This window comes from Chrysochloris asiatica, unplaced genomic scaffold (assembly GCF_000296735.1).
Source record: "Chrysochloris asiatica unplaced genomic scaffold, ChrAsi1.0 scaffold00132, whole genome shotgun sequence".
NCBI lineage: Eukaryota > Metazoa > Chordata > Mammalia > Afrosoricida > Chrysochloridae > Chrysochloris > Chrysochloris asiatica.
In genome coordinates, this window is record NW_006408650.1 from 3866982 (window position 1) to 3887574 (window position 20593).

General features: G+C 52.7%; 1 protein-coding gene across 1 annotated transcript; it reads left to right on the plus strand.

Annotated features, from left to right (window-relative positions):
• The first annotated feature begins 14114 nt into the window (after positions 1-14114).
• CANT1 (calcium activated nucleotidase 1) lies at positions 14115-18811 on the plus strand. The gene is made up of 3 exons (XM_006869530.1): positions 14115-14745; positions 16400-16603; positions 18441-18811. The coding sequence occupies exons 1-3, from the start codon at positions 14115-14117 to the stop codon at positions 18809-18811; spliced, it is 1206 nt and encodes a 401-aa protein (XP_006869592.1).
• The last annotated feature ends 1782 nt before the right edge of the window (positions 18812-20593 follow it).

Here is a 20593-nt window from a genome sequence, read left to right on the forward strand (position 1 = left end):
CTTATACAGTTGGAACCAACTCGACAGTACATAACAACAACATACATGTATGTGTGCTTTAGTGGTGAACATCATGATAAACAAGATACAAGATTGAAGTTGTCAAGGATTTCATTGTACTTGGATCCACATGGAAGCAACAGTCAAGAAATCAAACGACATATTGCATTGGGCAAATCTGTTGGCTCCTTAAAGCAAAAAACGATCAAGGAGACAAATTAACACAGTGGCTCCAAAAAGGGGTTCAAACGGTGCCTTAGTCATTAAGTAAAAGCAAACAAAGGATTTGAATAATTAAAAAGATCTGTGTGAGGCAACTTCAAAAAGGGAGTGAAAATGTTTCATCATCTTTCTTTTTGTTTACACATGTTTGAGGTGGGGCCGGGGTTAGATAGGAGTATGAGGTGAGGGATACTTTGTTCTGTGTTAGGACTAGGGTTAGGGTTAGAGGTGAAGGTTGAGTTAGGGCTAAGAGTAAGGCTTGGTCTGGTTTTTAGGGTTGTGTGGTGGTACTGTGCTGTCGAATTGGTTCTGGCTCATGTTGTTGTTGTTGTTAAGTGCCGTCGAGTCGGTTCCGACCCATAGCGACCCTGTACAGGGTTTCCTGAGGGTGTAAATCTTTACGGGAGTAGAAAGCCTCATCTTTCTCCCGCGGAGCAGCTGGTAGTTTCGAACCGCTGACCTTAAGGTTCGCAGCCCGATTCATAACCACTACGCTACCAGTTGGTTCCAACTCACAGCGACCCTGTATAGGGTTTCCAAGCTGTAAATCTTTATGGGAGCAGACAGTCTCATCTTTCTCCTGCAGAACAGCTGGTGGATTCCAATTGCTGACCTTGTGATTAACAGCCCCTTGTAGTCAGGTTTATTTTTTTTTCTTGAAATTGACTTGATTTCCTCCTCATTTGGAAGTTTAGTAACTATATTATTCTCTCTTTTTATTTCATAACTGTTTGTGTTTGTAACTTTATCTCTGGTTCTCCATTGTCAGCCTTGTAGATCTGTTTTTCTTCGAATATTTCCATATCTGCCTTGAGTCTAGGTGATACGGTCAGGTTTGAAAGCCTCAGGTTGTTGTCTGCTCTTGTTGGTTCTCTGTCCAAAGAACTCCCTTTAGCATTTTTTGTGCGGTTAATCTGGTTTTTACACATTCTTTTAAATTCTATTTACCAGGAAATGACCTAATTTCGCTGTCATAGTTGATGGACAATTTTGCTGGCTCTAGGATTCTTGGTTGGCAATTTCTTTCTTTCAGAGCTTTCTGTATGTCGTTCCATTAATCTTCCAGTCTGCATGGCTTCTGCTGAGAAATCAGAGCTTAGTCTTATCAGTTCGCCTTTGTAGGTAACGCTTTGTTTTTCCTGAGCTGTTCTCAAGATTCTTTCCTTGTCTTTGGTGTTGAAGAGTTTGATTAGACTATGACATGTTGTTTTTCTTTTGGAGGTCTATCCTGTTTGGAGTTCATTCAGTTCTTGAATGGCTAAATTCTCATCTTTCACGATGTTAGGGAAGTTTTCTTCCAACAATTCTTGAACAACAGTCTCTAGAATTTTTGGTTCTTCCTGTTCTGGAATTCCAATCACATGTAAGTTATTTCTTTGGACAGTATCCCCCATAACTCTGAGGCTTCCTTTGAATTCTTTTTTTCTGATTGTTCCTCTAATAGATGAATAGTGAGAGGCTGTTCTTCAGGTGTAGTAATTTGGCCTTCTGTTGCTTCAATTTTACATCTTTGTCCGTTCAGTGTATTATCCATTTTTGACGTCTTAATCTTGTGGATTTCTGATCCCTATTGTTGTATGTTTGGACATATTGTCCAGAGGAAACAGTCATTGGAGAAGGATGTCATGCTGGATAGGGTGGAGGGTCAGAGAAAAAGAGGAAGACCCCCAACGAGATGGATCAGCCAGGTGGCATCATTGATGGCGTCAAGTGTGGCGGCGGTAGTGAGGTTGGCCCAGGATCGGACATTGTTTCGTTCTGCTGTGCATGGGGTCGCTATGAGTCGGTTCCGACTCGATGGCACCTGACAACAACAACAACAACATTGTTGTATGTGTCTCTCTCTCTCTCTTTTTAATTTAGTGTGAGTTGTTTCCTGGAGTCTTCTCAACTTTTGTTCATGTTTTCCTTGATTTCGTTTAGAATAGTTTTCTCCACCATTCTTTCAATCCGTTGATGTTGTTGTCATATTGTTGTTGTTGTTGTTGTTAAGTACCATGGAGTCAGTTCCGACCCATAGCGACTCTGTACAGGGTTTCCGAGGCTGTAAATCTTTACGGGAGCAGAAAGCCTCATCTTTCTCCCGTGGAACAGCTGGTAGTTTCTAACTGCTGACCTTGGGGTTAGTAGCCCAATTCGTAACCACAAAGCTACCACAGAGCTCAGATTAGCATTCTTTTAAGTTCCTTATCGGGTAGTTCCAATGTCATTTCCGGTTTTATATGTTCTGATTCTGTATTTTGGTCACTTGTTTGGGGTACTCTGTCTTGTTTCTTCTTGTAAGCTGAAATTGAGGTTTTGGGGTTTTTTTCTGAGACATTGTAGTGTCGTATTTATATTTAATTGATAATTGTAGAAACAGAAGTGTGAACACAGTTCTCTATTCACTGTTTCTGTAGTGTATTTCAGGGTGCATTGCAAACCTCCAGAAATGAGCGCTGTCAGGTGCCCGACCCCAGGCAGAGCAGAGGCTGTACAGCAGGGGGTACTCCTGGGGGACTGGCCCCCAACTACCAGGAGGGCAAGGGGATAAGGGAGAACTGTACTTTTTGCCGCCAACCTCCAGTCAAGTCCTGTGCTCGTAGGCTGTTGTATACACAGGGGTTTACAAAAGTCCAAGATGGCCAGGCTGCTCCACACCAGCCCACAGCCCACCCCCTTTCTCCTCTCTGACTGCTCCTGTTCAGTTTCCTCTTCCAACGGTCACTCAGTACACCTGTCTGTCCCGTCCTCTGTGCTCAGGGTTCTAGGCTCACCATCGGAGTCTGTTTCACTCCATCTCCATGTCTTTGTTGCACAAGGTCGACTCAAGTGTATCTGCCTACTCCGCCATCTTCTTCCATTTTTCCACCAACTTTTTGGAGCCCCCTAGTTTCACTGACTTCAGTATGATAGGAAACATACATGAATTCAAGAAGGGCTTGTTCTCCTAAAAAAAAAAAAAAAAAGGTGCAGAACCCTATGTCTAGCACATTCCCATTTGGTTAAAGAAGGTAATTTGATCTATGTGTTTACAACTTGTTCATGTATGCATGAACTATCTCGAAGAGAAATGACAGGAAACTTCTGGCAGTGATTGCTCCTGGGTGGGATGAAGGAGCTGGGTGTTAGGGAGAATTGTTTTCCACTGCGCACCATTCATATATTTAATCTAATAGGTTTTTGAGAGGCCTGGGTATGCTTGCAGAGGCTAAATTTACAGACCTTTCCTGTCATTATTTCTAAAATGTCATCCTTGCAGGAATATTGAGAGAAGGACTTCATGGTAGATAAAGTGGAGGGTCAGCGAAAAAAGAGGAAGACCCGCCAAGGAGATGGTTTGACACAGTGGCAGCAGCTATGAGCTAAAGCTAACAGCGGATTGTAAGGTTGGTGCAGGACCAGGCAAAATTTCCTTCTGTTGTGCATAAAGTCACTACGAATCAGAACCGACTTCATGGCACCTAACAATATTGGGGGTGGGCTGGGGATGGTTAGTGGTTGTGTCCCACTAAGTTGGTCTGATTCATAGTCAACCTGCATAGGGCTTCTAAAGTTGTACATTTTTACGGGAACAGAAAGCTTCATCTTTCTCCTGAGACGGTTGGTAGATTTGAACTACTGACCTTGCAGTTAACAGCCCAGCTCCTAATCCACTACACTACCAAGGATCCTTAGGCTGGGGATAAAGTTGGAGAAAAGGGATGGAATTAGCATTTGGATTAGCATTTCAGGGATGGCCGATTTAAAGAGCCAAGGTGGGGTGGGGGTGGGGGGGCACGCTCTTGAGATTTGACGGTCAAGAGGGCCCACAAGGAGGCCGAGGGCTCCCCAAGTAATCTTCTCCAAGTTTTGCTCGGCCGAAATTCAGAACAACTCTGTGGAAAGGGATCACGGGATAGGGGGTAGCCAGAGGCTCCTTCCGCTCGTCGGAATGCACAGCGTCAAAAACTCCAACTCCCAGCAGCCCCCGGCGGCCCCGTACGCAGCCTCAGAGCGAAGGCTGCCGGGAGCGCGACGCTGGGGTGGGGCCAGTGCGCGCCGGCGGAGGTGGCCGCCCTCCCATCCGGCCCAGCCGCCGAGGCCCGCCACCGCGGGCACCGGAGCCTGGCCCGCCGGGTGAGTGACGGTCTTCCGCCGGCGTCCACCTTTCGCGATGTCCCGTTCTTGTGTCCCCGCGCCTGCGCCGCCCTCCCACCGCCGCGCCCCGCCCCCTGACCCGAACGAGACCTCTGACCCCTGAACTCCGCTTCGCATACCACTCTCCCCTAAGACCCGAAGGGCGCCTCGCTCCGCCTCTGGTTGGTGTGGAGCCCCCCGACCCGGTACGGAGCTCGTTGCATGTCTCCGGCCAACTCGGGCTTAGACCTTCCCATCTCTTCCCGTGTCGTCAAGGCTGCGACCTTCGCTAACACGCGCCGCCACACCTTAACCAGTCCGTCACTGTATCTTCTGTCTGGGAGTCTGTCTGTCCAGGTTAAGGTCTCGACTATTAACAGGTTGGTGCTTCAGACACCATCCAAGAGTGCCTCGGAAGAGCGGCCTGGCGATCTGCTTCTGAACAGTCACAGCCTTGAAAACCCATAGAGCGTTTCTGCTCTGCACACATGGGGTCCCTGAATCGGAATTGACAGTGGCCTGGAGCCTTAAATTCTTGGGAGCTAGCACCCTTTCACCCAGACCTCACTGCCCCAGCGGCCTTGCCCTTTATGTCCCCAGCACCTTGGCTGGGCTCCTATCACCTCTTTTCACTCTTGTGTCTGTCTCCTGGGAAACCCATGCCTCTCAGCTCCGTCCTCACTCCTGGCTCCAGGTTGTGCCAGTGACACATTTTCCTACAAGTTGATCAGCAAGCACGAGTTTGGGAGCGTGAGGCTGCTTCTCTATGATGTCTTGTTAGCTCGGACTGAACAAGGAAGGAGGCTTCTGGGAAAGTAAGCTGAGCCTCTCCCTTTAAGAAGGTTAGACTTGGGGCTCCGGCAGCCCCACCCCTAGCTCTGTTTGCAGATCTCAGTCATGGCCTCCCTGGTGCCCTGAGAGGCGCATCGAAGGTGACAGCCTTCTTTGTGTGTCCCCTCTGCACAGGATCTTATCCTGTGCAGCCAGACAGACGTCTTCAGACGCTCGTTACAAGTCCAGTGCAGGGATGGAGACAGAGGATTCTAAGTCTTGTCACAAATGGTGATGTGTCAGCATGGCGGAGTCAGCTGGCGGAGTCAGCTGTACAGACTCCACTTTGAGTGACCACACCACCCCTCGCTGAGGTGCAAATCCAATCATTCCTCACCTCCTTTCTGCCCCCCAAAAGGTGTACCCTAATGTCGTTCACAGGGAGCCCTGGTGTGGCACTGTAGGATAAGTACTGGACTGCTAACCGCAAGGTTGGCAGTTCAAACCTACCAGCTGCCGTGAAGAAGAAAGATGAAGCAGTGTAGTTCCATAAAGGTCGACAGTGTCGGAAGCCCCCTGGAGCAGTTCTACTCTGGCCTGTGGGGTCATCAACTGGACCACATGGGTTTAATGTCACGCACACCATGGTTTCATAGCCTGTAGCAGCTTAGCAAGTATGTTGGTTAAACCCCAGTGCTGGTGGCAATACGACATTCAACCCCACCTGCCTTGTTACAGAGAGAGCGTGAAGAGACGCCGGGTGCCGGGCCAAAGCCAGCCCCTGGCTCGGGTGTGGTTTCATCCCGCCTGTTCCCGGACTGTGCATTTTTCTAGTCCTGCACACTCAGCCTCTTTCATCTGGTCCTTTCAGGGCGGGAACTCACCATCCCTGACCTGCAGGACCGGGATAAGGGCTCCACTGTTTTCTTTTTCAAAAACAGCAAGTTTGGGTCTGACCAGAATCCCACGAGGGCTCAGGGCTCCAATGAGGGCGGTGATTCTTTACCAAACAGGCGTGTGGGATGGGACCGAAGACCCTGGGCTGGAAGACGCAGACACCCTGGCCCGTGAGATTTCCTGGAAAGCTCATCCTAGGTGCCAACTCTTTAGTTAATGAATACTTCCTACATGTGTTGTTAAGTATCAATGGGTCGGTTCTGTTACGTGTTACATACGTAGCAGTACATAGACTAATCCAAAGGTGCCCTGGTAGTGCAGTGGGTTACGGGTTGAACTGCTATCTGCAAGGTCAGAAGTTTAAGCCCACCAGCCGCTACATGGGAGAAAGATGAGGCTTTCGGCTCCCATAAAGATGTGTTAAGTGCCAATGAGTCAGTTCCAACTCATAGTGACCCTGTGTAGTGTTTCTGAGGAGCAGATGGTGAGTTTGAAGCCCCAGCCTTGCAGGTCAAACGACCTTGAGGTGGAGTGCTAATTCTGTGGTACCACAGAAACCCTATCAGGGTCACTCTGCGTCCGAATCGACAGCAGCAGCGGCAGCAGCAGTATCTGCCATATTGGGGATGAAAACTTTTCATAGTGACTTTTAAGAACTTGTATTTTGAACAATTGATTTTCCATTTTCCACTTCATTAGATCAAGACTTCCTTAATTGAAGGGGTGGGGGAAAGCAATCCTGCTTACTAGAGAAATCTTCCTAGGAGGACAGGCAGTTTTCTCTTTCTAGCTAATTTCACTTGACCCCTGTTCGTTTGCCTGTAACAAATGAAACTCTGAAACCTGGTTACCCAAGGCCTGCTGTGCGTAGGGGGAGCAGAGGTCTGCGTCCATCTGCATTGAGCTGGGGTGTGTGCGTCGGTGCCAGGGAAGATGCAGGGAGCTGGGGTAGGACTCAAGACGGGGATGGATGCAGGTGTGGGGCTGAAAAGGAAAAGGAGTCCAAGTGTGGACCAGGAAGTATTAAAGTGTGGGGTTTCTCCAGTCAGGAATGGCTTTGGGGTTCTGCAGGGCCAAGTGTAAGTCGGGGTGCACTGGTCGGTGTCCCAGGCGCCCAGCACAGAATGCAAGAGAAGGAAGGGAGGTGATTCCTGCAGGTTCAACCCTGCCCTCTCCAGAAGTGAGCCCCAGTGTGGGTCACATGTGAGATCACTGAAGCCCCTTGTTTTCAGGTGTGCTGCAAAACGACCCCAATGATGAGGGCACCTTCCCTAAAACTCCTCCAATGCACACTCCTTGATGGTCGCTATCCTGGGGGGTGTGAGGGACCTCTAGGTGGTGCAGTTTTTTGGTGGGTCAAGTTTATGCAGAGGTAGTTCAGAAGAAAGGCCTGGTGATCTACTTCCAAAGAACCAGCCATTGGGAATCCCATGGAGCACACAGGGATGCCGTGAGCCTGGGTGGGATCAACTGTAACCGACTACAGACCAAGCGCACACAGCTTACTGTCATGTATGAAATGCATACTGGAGAGAAGAGTGCCAAGAGCTGGGCTTTGTGCCCATGGGCCTACTCTGCGCCGAGGTCCTTTCTCTGTCTCCTTCCTGGTGGTCGGCCACTTCCTGGTTCCCTGAAGCTGTGAATCTGTTTCCTTACCTGGTGTTGGTTAGATAAGTGCCGTTGAGTCGGTTCCTACTCATAGTGACCCTATGTAGGGTTTCCGAGGTGGACCTAACGGTTAGGAATCCAGTGCTGACCTACAGTGCCATCTCAAGACCTGCCACTGACCTTGAGTTGGGAACTTAGCCCGTGTCATCCAGGCAGGTCAAGGGTCACCAGCAGGGACCCTAAGGGAGATGACAGCAGACAGACCTAGTGCCACAGTGCTGGCTCTGAAGGTGGAGGAGGGGCCCCAAACCCAAGGAGCATGGGCTGCCTCAGGAAACTGTAACGGGACCCTCTCCTGGAGCCCCCAGAAGGAACCCAGCTCCACTGAGCCCTGGAGCTAGCCCCATGAGGCCGCGTCAGATGTGTGTCCTACACACTGAAAACGAAGGTGCTCTGCTGGGGCAGTTGAGGAGGTAGAGAAACCATGCGGCTGATAGTGGTGACCCTGGTTACTGTGAGTGTGGTTCCGTCTGTGGTGTGAGTGATGTGAGCCTGCTGTATGCAGGGAGTCCTGGGGTGGTGCTGTAGGGTCAACACTGGACTGCTCACCACAAGGTCGATGGTTTAAACCCACTAACCACTCCTGGGGAACCCTACGTAGGGTCGTTATGAGTCAAAGTTCCGCAGCACACCACCACCACCACCACACCAGTGTGCAGAGTTCTGGGGGCTGCAGGTGGGAAATCAGTGGGTCCCCGAGAGCCCTAGCCCCGAGGGAAGGAGCCCCCGCTCACATTTCTGCTCTAGTGTTGATTCCCAACACACAGCGAGGCTGTTGGACACAGGACAACTGCCCCACGGGGTTTCCAAGGCTGTTGTCTCTACAGAAGCACATGTCTAGTTCTTTCTCCCACGGAGCCACTGGTGGACTCAAACCGCTGATGTTTCCTGTACCGCAGCTCAGTGCTCAATCACGACACCTCCAGGGCCCTTTGCCCGTGCCATTAAAATCCCCAAGCCCCTTGTTGATGTGTCGGCCCTAGAAGAGCAGTAGAAGCGCCCCATAGGGTCCAAGTCAGTCTTTTAGCTAGCACTTAGCCACTGTGTCATCAGAGGTTCCTTGCCCAGCGCATAAAAGAACCCAATTGGTTGCAGTAGAAGGGTTTCCAAGGCTGGCATCTGTGTGGAAGCAGGTCGCCCGACCTTTCTCCCGCTGCCCCACGAGAACTCACAGCCTGACCATACAGCTCCTGCTATAAACTGATGCCAAATACAGCAACCCTTGAGGACAGCGTGAAACTGTCCCCAGGGGCTCCCAGTGGAACAGCTGATGGGTTCAAACCACTTTCCCTGTTGCTTAGCAGCCCAACACTTGATCCAGGGGCGTCCGGTAAAGCCCGAATGCTATCAAGTCGACTCCGACTCGTAATGACCGTGTATAAGCTTCCAAGGGTGCAGGTCTTTACGGGAGCAGACAGCTTCATCTGCCTTCCACAGGGAAATCCTACAGCGCCACAAGGGCAGCCCATGCGTTGTTGTTAGTAAGTGTTGTCAAGTCGGTTCCGACCCGAGCAACCCTGTATGGGGTTTACAAGGAGTGGCTAGTTAAGTTTCAACCACCAACCTTGTGGTCCAGTGCTTATCCTACAGCGCCACACCAAGATTCCCATGTTTTTGTTACGAAGTGCTATAATGTCGGTTCTGACCCACAGAGACCCGGTATAGGGTTTCCAAGAGTGGCTAGTGAGCTTGAACCACTGACCTTGCCGTCTAGCACATTAATCCGCAGTGCCGCAACAGGACTCCTGTGGTGTGGTGGTGGAGGTGGTGGTGGTGGTGTGCCATGGAGTCGGTTCCGATTCATAGTGACGTTGCATAGGGTTTCCAAGGCTATAAATCTTTACGGGAGCAGAAAACCTCCTCTTTCTCCCACAGAACAGCTGGTAGTTTCGAACTGCTGACTTTGAGGTTAGCAGCCTGACTGATAACCACTTTGCTACCAGTGTTGTCATTGTTAAGGGCTGTCGAGTTGGTGCCGACCCATAGCGACCTGTATAGGGTTTCCAAGAAGCAAGCTCGTGAGCTTGAACTGCCGACCTTGCAGTTCAAACAACTTCGCAGTCCAGCGCATTAACCCACAGCGCCACACGGGGCGCTTAGTAAATGCTGTTGCTGGAGCCACATCCCCAGAGCACTGGCCGGCTTGGTTGGTCCTCCACAGAACCCGCTGCAAAGGTCAGAGGGCTGTGCTCCTGCTGACGAGAAAGGAAGTGATCTGTGGCAGCAAACTTAAGTAGGAACTCAGCCCGCCTGCTCTCCGGACGGGGCTCTGCGGACTAGCCCATCATGCAGAGTGAGGGGAGGGGGCTGCTGGGGGTAGCAAGGGGCCTCGGGTGAGCCTCTGCCACTCGTCCTGCCGGGCCAGTGCATCCTGGAAGGGAGGAGTCTAACAGCAGCCAGCTGCTGAACTTGTTTATTCTGCTACCGGCCACACACCACTCCCGAGCCTGCAGGACTGGAGAGCCCTCCGCTCAGAACTGTGTGGTGGTCAAACTGGCCTAGGGCTGCCCATGAAGGTAGGTGTTCCCTTCTCCCACTGCTGGAGTGCCCGGGGACGGAGCACTTCCCTCCCAGGACAGGGAAGGGGCCGGAAGAGAGACATTCTGTTCCCTCAGGGTCAGTGTGTGTGGGTTCATACCTCCAGAGAAAGCCCAGGAGCCCGCCCTCCTGAAGAGTAGGTAAGGAGGCAGAGAGGCCTTGAGCCTTGGGCTTGGGTGCTGTGCCAGGAGAAAGGAAGCAGCAGGGGGCCATCAGCAGGTGAGCTCGGTCACCCTAGAACTTGTGGCTTTCACTCTGATTCCTGATCATATAAAGTCAAGCTAAGGTGCTCCAGGTAGTGCGACGGACAAATGTCCTGTTTGTCATAGTAAAGAGAACATTTGGACTGCTGAGTTGTGAGGTTCAGCAGTGGAATTCTCCCCTCTCGTGCGGGACACCTTGGTTCAATCCCTGGTCAGTGTGCCTCACACACAACCACCACCGTCTGTCAGTGAAACTTCCAGCCCAAGACAGAGTAGGAAGAAAGACCTGGTGATCTGCTTCTGAAAATTTGCCTATGAAACCCTCCGGAGTCCAGCATCTGATCCCTATTTGATCATGGGGACAGCACAGGATGGGCAGAATTTGTTCACGATGTGTGTGGGATTGATAAGCCAGGGTCCTCCATGTCAGTAGCTCACTAGGGTGTTGAAGGCTGTGAGCTGGGGGAAGGTCCCCAGCCAGGCTCCCCTCTTCTAGGCCCGACCACCTATTCCATCTCTCACGAGACTTCAGTGGTTTCTTTTTGTCATTTGTTGTTCATATGGCTCAGTGGGTTATGCACTGAACTGTTAGCCAAAGGTCCGCGGTTCTAGCCCACCAGTCACTCCTTAGGACCAAGATGAGGCTTTCTGCTCCCGTAAAGATTTACAGCCTCAGAAACCCTGTACAGGGTCACTGTGAGTCAGACCCGACTCCATGGCAGCAGGTTTGGTTTGATTTGTTGGATTTGGGTTTTTTTAAACAAAATAAAAGGAATTTCTGGAGAAACTCAAGGAGCAATGACGATCAAGGCCAACTTTGATCCCAAGGGGAATGATTCTTGGTGGTGAAGTGAAAGGAATTTTCTGGAAGGCAGAATTCTGCTACCCTGACAACTCTCCTGTTTGGTGACTGAGGGGGTCTCAGGTGTTTCTGCGGTGCCGCTGCATCTTGGGGGGTCAGACAAGACTGACCATTACTTCACATCTACTCCTTTGCCTTTTCAATATATTGTCCACTTCTGAAATCTTAATATTTTCTGGATTTCTAACTGCAGGTTTTGTATTATTTCCAAATGCACATTATTTTGTCTGTTTGTTCTTGTGTTTTCTTGAAGTCTTCTAAAGTTCCATCTGTGTTCTCCTTGCTTTCCTGGATCTTTCCACTGAACTTCTGAAGGTCCCTAATTGTCATTCTTTTGAATAACTGTTCATGTGGTTCCATTACATCTCCTCCCTCAGAATTGTTCTGACCCTGCATCTTGGTCATTTGTTTGAACCATTCTCTGTTGTTTCTTCATGTGAGCTGAAATTGTCTGTTATCTTCTGGGCATTGTGGAGTTGTTATAGTTGTAAAAACGAACTATGCAGTTGTTGGAGCCGGAGGAGAGAAATCTCTGGGGGCTCCTGCGATTGAAAAAGCTCACAGATAGTTGTGGAAGGGATGGGACATCAGATTTCCTGGCCCTAAATGGCGTTCCTATTGGCTTCCGTTATCTATGTTCAGGGCACTCAATCCGGAAGTCATTTGTGGGGGCCCTTGATAGAGCTGGGTTCAGTGTCTGTTAGGACCACCGGGAAGCTGGGGCCAGCGTGATGGTTAAACTCTGGTCTTGTGGTTCTACAGATTTTGTAGATCTGGAGTGGAGCCCACCCGAATCCAGGCACCAAAGTGGCTCAGTAGGTCCCCACCTTAACTCTGGGGCTCTAAACTCCCGGAGAGCCTGGTCTGGTCTGCGCTGGGGTGGACGAGGATGGGAGCTGGCCACGCCTCTGGCTTGCCTGGCCTTTCCTCCCAGCAAGCACTCCATCTACCTCTCTCTAACCTGACTTTTGAAGTTCAAGGTCCCAGAATTGTCATCTGTGTCTGTTTTATTTGGTCTCTTGTGTCTTTTTGTTGTAGAGACTCTGTGTGTAGGGGATCTGCCTCTCCTGCCATTTTGCCGAAAGTCTCCGGGTTGACTTTTCTGGCACCCTGTGGTTCTGTGGCGGCCAGCCCTGGGGGTCCACACACTTCCTATAAGAGACCAGAGAGCAGGTGCTCTCCGCTCTGCAGGCTCCATGGCTTTGGCTGTAGATTCTGAACTCACCAGCAGCAGCCTTAGCGTGTGCGGCACTAGTTCTGATCTAGAGCACAACTCTTTGTGGTGGGTGGGCTACAGTCGGCCGGCCAGCCCCTTCAGGCGGGCGGGCGGTGGTGATTGGATTAAAGTGAGTGACAAGCAGGTGAGCAGGTGTGCAGCCAGACCCCGCCCACAACGCCTTTCTGCTCTTCACCATGCCAGGTCTGCAGTCAGTGGGGAGAAGAGCAGGACCTAGTGCCTGCCTAATGGGAACCTGGTGGTGTAGTCATTAAGCACTTGACTTCTAACAGAAAGATCTGCAGTTCGAATCCACTCAGGAGCTCCATGAAAGGCTCTGGCAATCTGCTCCCATAAAAATGACAGCTAAGAAAACCCCATGGGCAGTTCCACTCTGTCCTATAGGAGGGTCCCCTTGAGCCAGAGCCCACTCAACAGTACCCAGTAAAACAAGTGCCTGCTGGGGGCGGGGGGAGGGGCCGGGGGAGGCTCAGTAGTAGAATTCTTGCCTTCCATGCAAGCGCGGGTCCATTCCCAGCCTGCCTGTCTGTGGAGGCTGTCAGACTGTACAAGCTTCAGAGAGAAAGAAAGGCAGAGTAGGAAGAAAGGGCTGGCTATCTACTTCCAAACATCAGCCAGCAAAAACCTTATGGATCACAAGTCTGATCAACAACCGATCACCGGCTGGCCCAGGACCGCATTCCGTTCAGTCACACTTGGGGTCACCGTGAGTCTGGGGCGTCTCCACGGGTGCAGCAGCTACAACAGTTAGAGGGAGAAGAAGGAAGGAAGAACTGCAGCTTCACACCAGGAGGACGAGGGTGGGACTGACCACAGCCAGGGAGGAGAAACCTGTTTAGGGAGGAAATGAGTTTCAGCATCCTGGTGCCTGCGGGGCATGGTGGGAGAAGTGTCTTCCAGGCGGAGTGGGAGTGTGTGTGTTCCAGGAGGGAGAAGCCTTGATGGGGGCAGGAGACAGGCTCCTTCCTTCATGGCCTCCATGGAAATAGAGCCCATGAGGCCCAGAGCACAGAGGTGAGGGAGGGTCCAGGAGAGTGGGCAAGACCTACCACAGAGGGACATTGCTTGTGCTTGGGGCCGACCCTGCTGGGGAACGGGGAGAGCACCAGGGGTCTGCACCAGGTCCACCCTAGGGGAGCATGGGAAGGAGGGTTGCTGACCTGACCGAGTGGACACCTGAGCATCCAAGTCCTCACTGGAGGGGGTGGGGGGAGGGGCTTACACTTGCTCTACTGGCCGCTGTCCTGAAACCAAGAATGGGAGTGACAGGGTGTCACTGGTGGTGGGTGGTAAAGGCAGGTGGTGGCAGGGGGCTCCCAGTGAGGCGGCCACTGAGTCACCCTCAGATCTGTCCGTAATGTTACCTTGTCCTCTGGCACCCACACCAGCCTGACTCCTCTGCCTGAGAATCCTCTTCCCAGCAGGACAAAGGAGGTCCACCTTTGCTTGGCAAAGTCAGACATATGGCCAGCTTTCTGAACAAGAGCCAGCCGGAGTCCTGCTTAACTGAAGCCGAAGAACTAGTTATGGCCCGAGGTGGCGGCCATGCCGCGTGCTCCAGACCCGAGTGACCTTTCTCGTCTCTCCTGTGCACAGGTCCAGCCCAACTCCCACACCGATGCCCGCGCCGCCTCCTGACCCCCCGGATTGGAATGATTCTATGCACGCCCTGCGGATAAGTGTGGGGGGCCTGCCAGTGCTGGCCTCCATGACCAAGGCCGCAGACCCCCGCTTCCGACCACGCTGGAGGGTAATTGTGATCATCTTTCTGAGCGTAGCCGCACTCTGGCTGGTCTACGCCCACCGCTCCCCTTCCGTCAGGCCCCCAGCACCCAATGCCCACAACTGGCGGCTAAGCCCAGGCTCCACCGAGCACTACAACGATACCTACCCGCTCTCCCCGCCCCAGAAGACACCCGGTGGCACCCGCTACCGCATCGCCGTCATCGCAGACCTGGATACGGAGTCAAGGGCCCAAAAGGAGCACACCTGGTTCAGTTACCTGCAAAAGGGCCACCTGATCCTATCAGACAGCGGGGACCAGGTGGCCGTTCAGTGGGACGCAGACCACGAGGTCCTGGAGTCCCACCTGGCGGAGAAGGGGCGTGGCATGGAGCTCTCGGATCTGATTGTCTTCAACGGGAAGCTCTACTCCGTGGATGACCGGACGGGCGTGGTCTACCAGATTGACGGCACCAAGGTTGTGCCCTGGGTGATCCTGTCAGACGGTGACGGGACTGTGGGCAAAGGTGAGCCGCCCTGCCAGAGGAGGCTGCCTGCTTGCTGTGTGACCTGCGCAGGCTTGTGGTCACGTGCCCCCTCCCTGTCAGCCCCCTGCGCCAGCCTCCGTCTCCCTGGGGCCAGCAGCCAAAAGGTGGAACTCAAGCCCTTCCCAGGTGCCTTTGACCCTCAGAGAGCAGTTCTCCCAGCATGTGTCTTAGGAGCCATGCCCAAGGGCTGCCATCGGTTCCTTTTCTGTGTCTGTACCTCATTCATGCTGGCGGCTACCTTGGAAGCCTCAGTGGCAGACTTCAGTTCAGTATGAACTTTGGAAACCCAGCTGAGGAGGGCAGGTCTGCCCTGGATGGGGATCCGACCCCTAAGACCAGCAGGGTGGGGGACAGAACTACCAGAGGGGACCCAGAGGCTGCCAGGGCAGTGACAAGAGACTGTAGGAAGCTAATGTGTGGTCCACACTCTAGTTGGCCCTTCCAGGAAGCTGGTCCCCCTGCAGCCTTTTGTTTGCAGGTAGGGTGGCCCTCCCCTAATGATGTAAGCACCTCAATGTTTGCCCAAGGCTGGGCTTCTCAGATGTTGGAGGAAATGCCGGCCCCCCTCTCCCTGCCTGTCCTGACCCTCAGGTAGAAAACTAAGGGGCCTTTGAAGTTGTCCCTTGGTGAGGTCCTGGGCAGTGCTGATCTCTCACCTGGCAAATGGCTAAAGCCCTCCTGTGGTCCCTGGGGCCCACCACGGGTCCACCAGAACTCCTGAGAGGTTCAGGGCACTACCACCATCTCGGGGGAGGTGGGGTGTAGTCTCCAGGAAGTGTCCGAGTACCTGGGAAAGCAAGCAGGGAGTAGGGACAGGTGAGGAGACATTGGAAGAACCAGAATTCCCACTCAGCCCAAACCCGTGGCCTAAGTATTAGGCTCCCATTAAGGAAACCAGTCCACGGCTTCCTAGTAACACCACTGGTAGACATGAAGAATAGGCTCTTGTTTGGGAGCCCCCTCTTCCCAGCAGCTGGTGTCTGAGTGACCCCAGAGAGAGGCCAGCCAGTCTGCTCTGCTGTGAGTACCTCAAAGCGCTGGCCTTGTCCATTTCTCTAGAACCTGAGCATGATCCTGGGTGGAGGGGGACATCTTGAGAAACTGGATATGGGGAGTGGGGGAGATCCCTAATAACTTGGGGTTCAGGAGAGAATCACCAGAACTTGGGGTTCATTAGATCTCTGAGAACTTGGCATTCATGAGAGATCAAGGATTTAGGGGATCAGAAAATCCATGGGAATTTGAGGTACAGGGGAGAGCCATGAGAACTTGGAGTCAGAGAAGAGCTGCGAGAACTCGAGATTCTGGGTTTAATTTACAAAGATTTAAAGCTCAAAGGAGATCTACAAGAACATGAGGTTCCATGTAGACCCACAGGAAGGGCGGGAAGATGATGTCATAGCAGTAGAAGAAATCTTTACTAGTTGTTACAGAGACTGTTCCCATGGAGAATTCTAGAAAGAAAAATTCAGTCTGTCTCGGAAGGTGGGTGCCAATCTGCACTAGTTCCTGTGAGTGGCCTCCATTTCTGACTTCTGGCCGTCCCAGGCTGAAGGGTCCCCTCAGTGGCCTGAGCAGACCAGTGGCAGCTCTAGGTCTGGGTCTCAGGTGTCCTGACCCCTGTCGCCTCCAGGCTTCAAAGCGGAGTGGCTGGCTGTGAAGGACGAACGGCTGTATGTGGGCGGCTTGGGCAAAGAGTGGACCACTACCACGGGTGAGGTGATGAACGAGAACCCCGAGTGGGTGAAAGTGGTGGGCCATAAGGGCAACGTAGACCACGAGAACTGGGTGTCCAGCTACAATGCCCTGAGGACCGCCGCTGGCATCCGGCCACCAGGTAAGAGACAAGGCTGTGGGCGGGCAGTCAGACCGTGCTCTGGGGAAAGAGGGCTGTAGGCGACCAGCACAGTGAGGACCGTGTGTGACTAGGAGAGAGGACTGTGTGTGTGTGCCCAGCACAGTGAGGACTATGTGTGACTAGGAGAGAGCACTGTGTGTGTGTGTGTGTGACCAGCACTGAGAGGACTTTTAACCAAGGTCAGTGTCCTGTGAGTACCTTCACAGGAGGTTTGCATCCAGAGGCACTGATTTCCTGCTTTGAAAAGATGCAACGCGGCTGCAACAGTGAGCTCAAGCCAAGCGTCAACTGTGAGGGTGGTGCCGGACCGATCAGTGTTCTGTACTATGTGAGGCCGGTGTGCATCGGAAATGCCTCGACAGCACCTAACTACAACGTAGGACAGAAACACACGACAGGGTTTCCAAGGTTGTAAAGGCTTGTGAAAGCAGACTGCCACAGCTTTCTCTATGAAGCTGCTGCTGGACTTGAGCTGCAGAACTTTGGTGCGCAGTCAAGTGCTTGACCACTGCGCCACCAGGGCTGCCCGGGCTTCCTGCTATAGGTTTGGGAGTCGCTGGGGGTGTAAACTCTGCTTCTAGCTACAAGGCCTGTTATCGGCTGAGAACCCAACAGAGTTCAGCTGCTCCAACATACACTGTGGCCACTGGACCGCAGCTGGCTGATCTGCTGGCCGCCCCACCCCTCCCAACTCCCGGCTGTCTGCAATGGGGGTTCTGGATGGAAGATGTAGCTCACCCCTAACCCTGGATGTGAACAGATACTTGATTTCCAGCCCAGGGACACCCTCCCCACTCCCCCCAACTTTGCTGACTTGTGCCCCTCCCTAGATGTGCCCCCCTGTGGCACCCAGTTAGTGTGGAGGAGACTGAGATCTGTAAGTTAGGCCGCTCTTGGGGGCAGTGGGGCACGCCCACCTCTGCTCATCCAGGGGCAGATGGAAATGGGGAGGTATGAAGGTTTAAATGGAGAGGTATGAAGGTTTAAATGGAGAGGTATGAAGGTTTAAATGGAGAGGTATGAAGGTTTAAATGGAGAGGTATGAAGATATTAATGGGGAGGTATGAAGATATAAATGGGAAGGTATGAAGGTATAAATGAGGAGGTATGAAGGTATAAATAGGGAGGTATGAAGATATAAATGGGGAGGTATGAAGGTATAAATGGGGAAGTATGAAGGTATAAATCAGGAGGTATAAAGGTATAAATCGGGAGGTATAAAGAAAGGGTGAGGGAGTCCACGTGGTACAGTGGCTACATGCCCAGCTGCTAGCTACAAGGTCAGTGGTTCAAACCCACCAGCCACTCCACGGGAGGAAAATGAGGCAGTCTGCTCTGGGAGAGATGACAGCATCGGAAACCCCACGGGGCAGTTTCCTGACAGGGTCTCTGTGAGTCAGTCGGCATCAACCTGATTCTGAGACTGTGTTTACCCTGACCAGCAGCATTAGGACTAGACTATCTGAGAACTTGTTTGAAATGCAAATGTTGGGGGCCTTACCCCAGACTTTGAGCCCTGGGGGTGTAGTGGTCAAGCACTCCTGTGTAAACTGAAAGGTTGGAAGTTGGGAAACCCCCTCCATGGGATAAAGATGAGGCGTCTGCTCCGGGAACAGTTACCGCCTTGGAAGCCCAGTGGGCAGTTCTCTCCTGCAGGGTCACTGTGAGTCAGAACCGGCTCAGTGGCAGTGGGTGTAAGGGAGGGATGGACGGTGACGGGCTTCAGGGCCAAGGGGGAGGGCCAGTGGGGTGGGCATCACACGAGGGGGTGCAGGAGGCTGCCGGGGCCTGCTCACTCGGTGTGTTGTGTCTGCAGGCTACCTCATCCACGAGTCGGCCTGCTGGAGCGACACACTGCGACGCTGGTTCTTCCTGCCACGCCGGGCCAGCCACCAGCGCTACAGTGAGAAGGAGGACGAGCACCGTGGCACCAACCTGCTGCTGAGCGCCGCCCAGGACTTCAGTGACGTGTCCGTACGCCGCGTCGGGGAGCTGGTCCCCACGCACGGCTTCTCCTCCTTCAAGTTCGTGCCCAACACCGACGACCAGATCATCGTGGCCCTCAAGTCCGAGGAGGACAGCGGCAAGGTGGCCACCTACATCATGGCCTTCACACTGGACGGCCGCTTCCTCCTACCAGAGACCCGGATCGGTAACGTGAAGTACGAGGGAATCGAGTTTATCTGAAACAAACACGAGTAAGATGCTGAGCCGAGCCGCCGCCGCTGCTGCCAAGTGCAAGGTGATGAGCTCCCTCAGGACCCAAATTTTATGAAACCGGACGGAGGACTGTATTTTTATGTGGGTTTTTTATTTTGTTTGGTCTGTGCCTGTTGGAGAGGTCTCTAGACCCTGGCTGAGGACGGGACACTGGGAGTCCTTGGCACAGGGGGCTTCTTGACACTGCCCTCTGGTGGTAGCCATTGATCATTGCGTCTTGACGCGGGGGCCCCTGCTGTTTTCAGCGCCAACTTGTCCTTTGTTCTGTCTGCACCCCTTCCTTTCCCTCCCACGCATTCCTCTGTTCAATAAATATTTATTATTGAGTACCTACTAGGTGTCAAAGGAGCTCTGGTAGCGTAGTGGTGACGAATCAGGCTGTGAACCGCAAGGTCAGCAGTTCGAAACTACCAGCTGCTCCATGAGGCTTTCTGCTCCCGTGAAGATTTACAGCCTCGGAAACCCTGTTCAGGGTCGTGATGGGTCGGAACCGACTCGACGGTACTTAACAACAACAACACTAGGTGTCAAGTACTGAGCCTGCCCTCTAGGGCTCCAGGCCACCCCCAGTCCCTGGGGACAGGACCAGCGTTCCCATGACTGGAGACCTGTAGTCTCCTCTAGGACAGTGTGCGGCCGGACAGGCTCTCGAGTATCACCATGTCACAGATGTTCATGAAGGTTGTGTTCTTAACGGAGCCGCCTTGTTGCACCACCCGGAGTAAAGTCCACTAGCAAACTGGTTCCCCCAGAGCCAGGGTTCTGTCACCAAGAGGCCCCATGTGGGAAGGAATGTTTACAGTATTCTAAGTCCTTAGACTGCTAACCACAAGAACAGAGGTTCAAACCCACCAGCTGCTCCTCCGAAGTCCGATACAGGGTCACTGTGAGTCAGAACCAACTTGACGGCATCTAACAACAGTAGGAAGTCCTTGACCAGCAGGTACAAGGAAGTGGAAACAATGCATTTCTCTACAACTCTCAGCAAGTGGCATGCCTCTAGCAAGTCTTGTGGGTGACCCGAGCCCCAGGTTCTGACCACCTGTGTGCGACCAGTCCTGGGGTTCCTTCCAGACCCTTGTTTCTCCCTAGTCCAGGGAAGTTCTGCAGCCTCCCCCCAGGGAGACTCTTCACACACTTTGGGCTTATCGCTGCCCCTGCCCTCTCTGGTCCTTGTTGCAGGTTTTGTCTTCTCTTGACGCTCTTGGAAAAAAGCAGAGAGGGCTGGGGACAGAGGTTAGCCACGACCAAAGTCAAGAAGGGGCGTTTTCATCAGTCCCCAGCGTTCCTCCTCAAAGACGCTGCCTCACCCTGTGTGACTTCTCATGGTGACAGGCCAAGCTACCAGGTTCTGACAATGCACTGAGCCCCGGCCCACTCCTGCCAGAAACGTCAGCACAGCCCCTGGGGACCCCTGGACAGGACCCACAGCATCAGAAGAGAAATAAGCTGCCGAGTGTGGCACCTCCAGCCAGAACTCAGTCCCATGGGCACGGCCCGGATGAGCCCAGCTTTCCCAATACCACCTGGCTGGGCCCTCCTACCCGGCTTCTACCTAAAACCAGATGAGGTGGGGTGAGGACAGTCAAGGATCCGAAAGCATCGTCCTGGGTGCCCGGGTGGAGTTCCCACGGTGGAGTCAGACATCGTTGTTGGAGGTCATTCCATGTTTGGACCATCGTCTTTCTTTCCCTCCACCTTTGCTGTGAGCTTGCAGACTGTTTACCCTGCGACCGGATCTGTCTGTCT

Excerpts from the sequence above, each read along its gene's own strand:
- CANT1 (XM_006869530.1), top strand. The coding sequence starts at position 14,115 with ATGCCCGCGCCGCCTCCTGACCCCCCGGATTGGAATGATTCTATGCAC. Across the intron at positions 14,746-16,399 it reads TGACGGGACTGTGGGCAAAG|GCTTCAAAGCGGAGTGGCTG; the intron begins GTGAGCCGCCCT and ends TGTCGCCTCCAG. Across the intron at positions 16,604-18,440 it reads CGCTGGCATCCGGCCACCAG|GCTACCTCATCCACGAGTCG; the intron begins GTAAGAGACAAG and ends TTGTGTCTGCAG.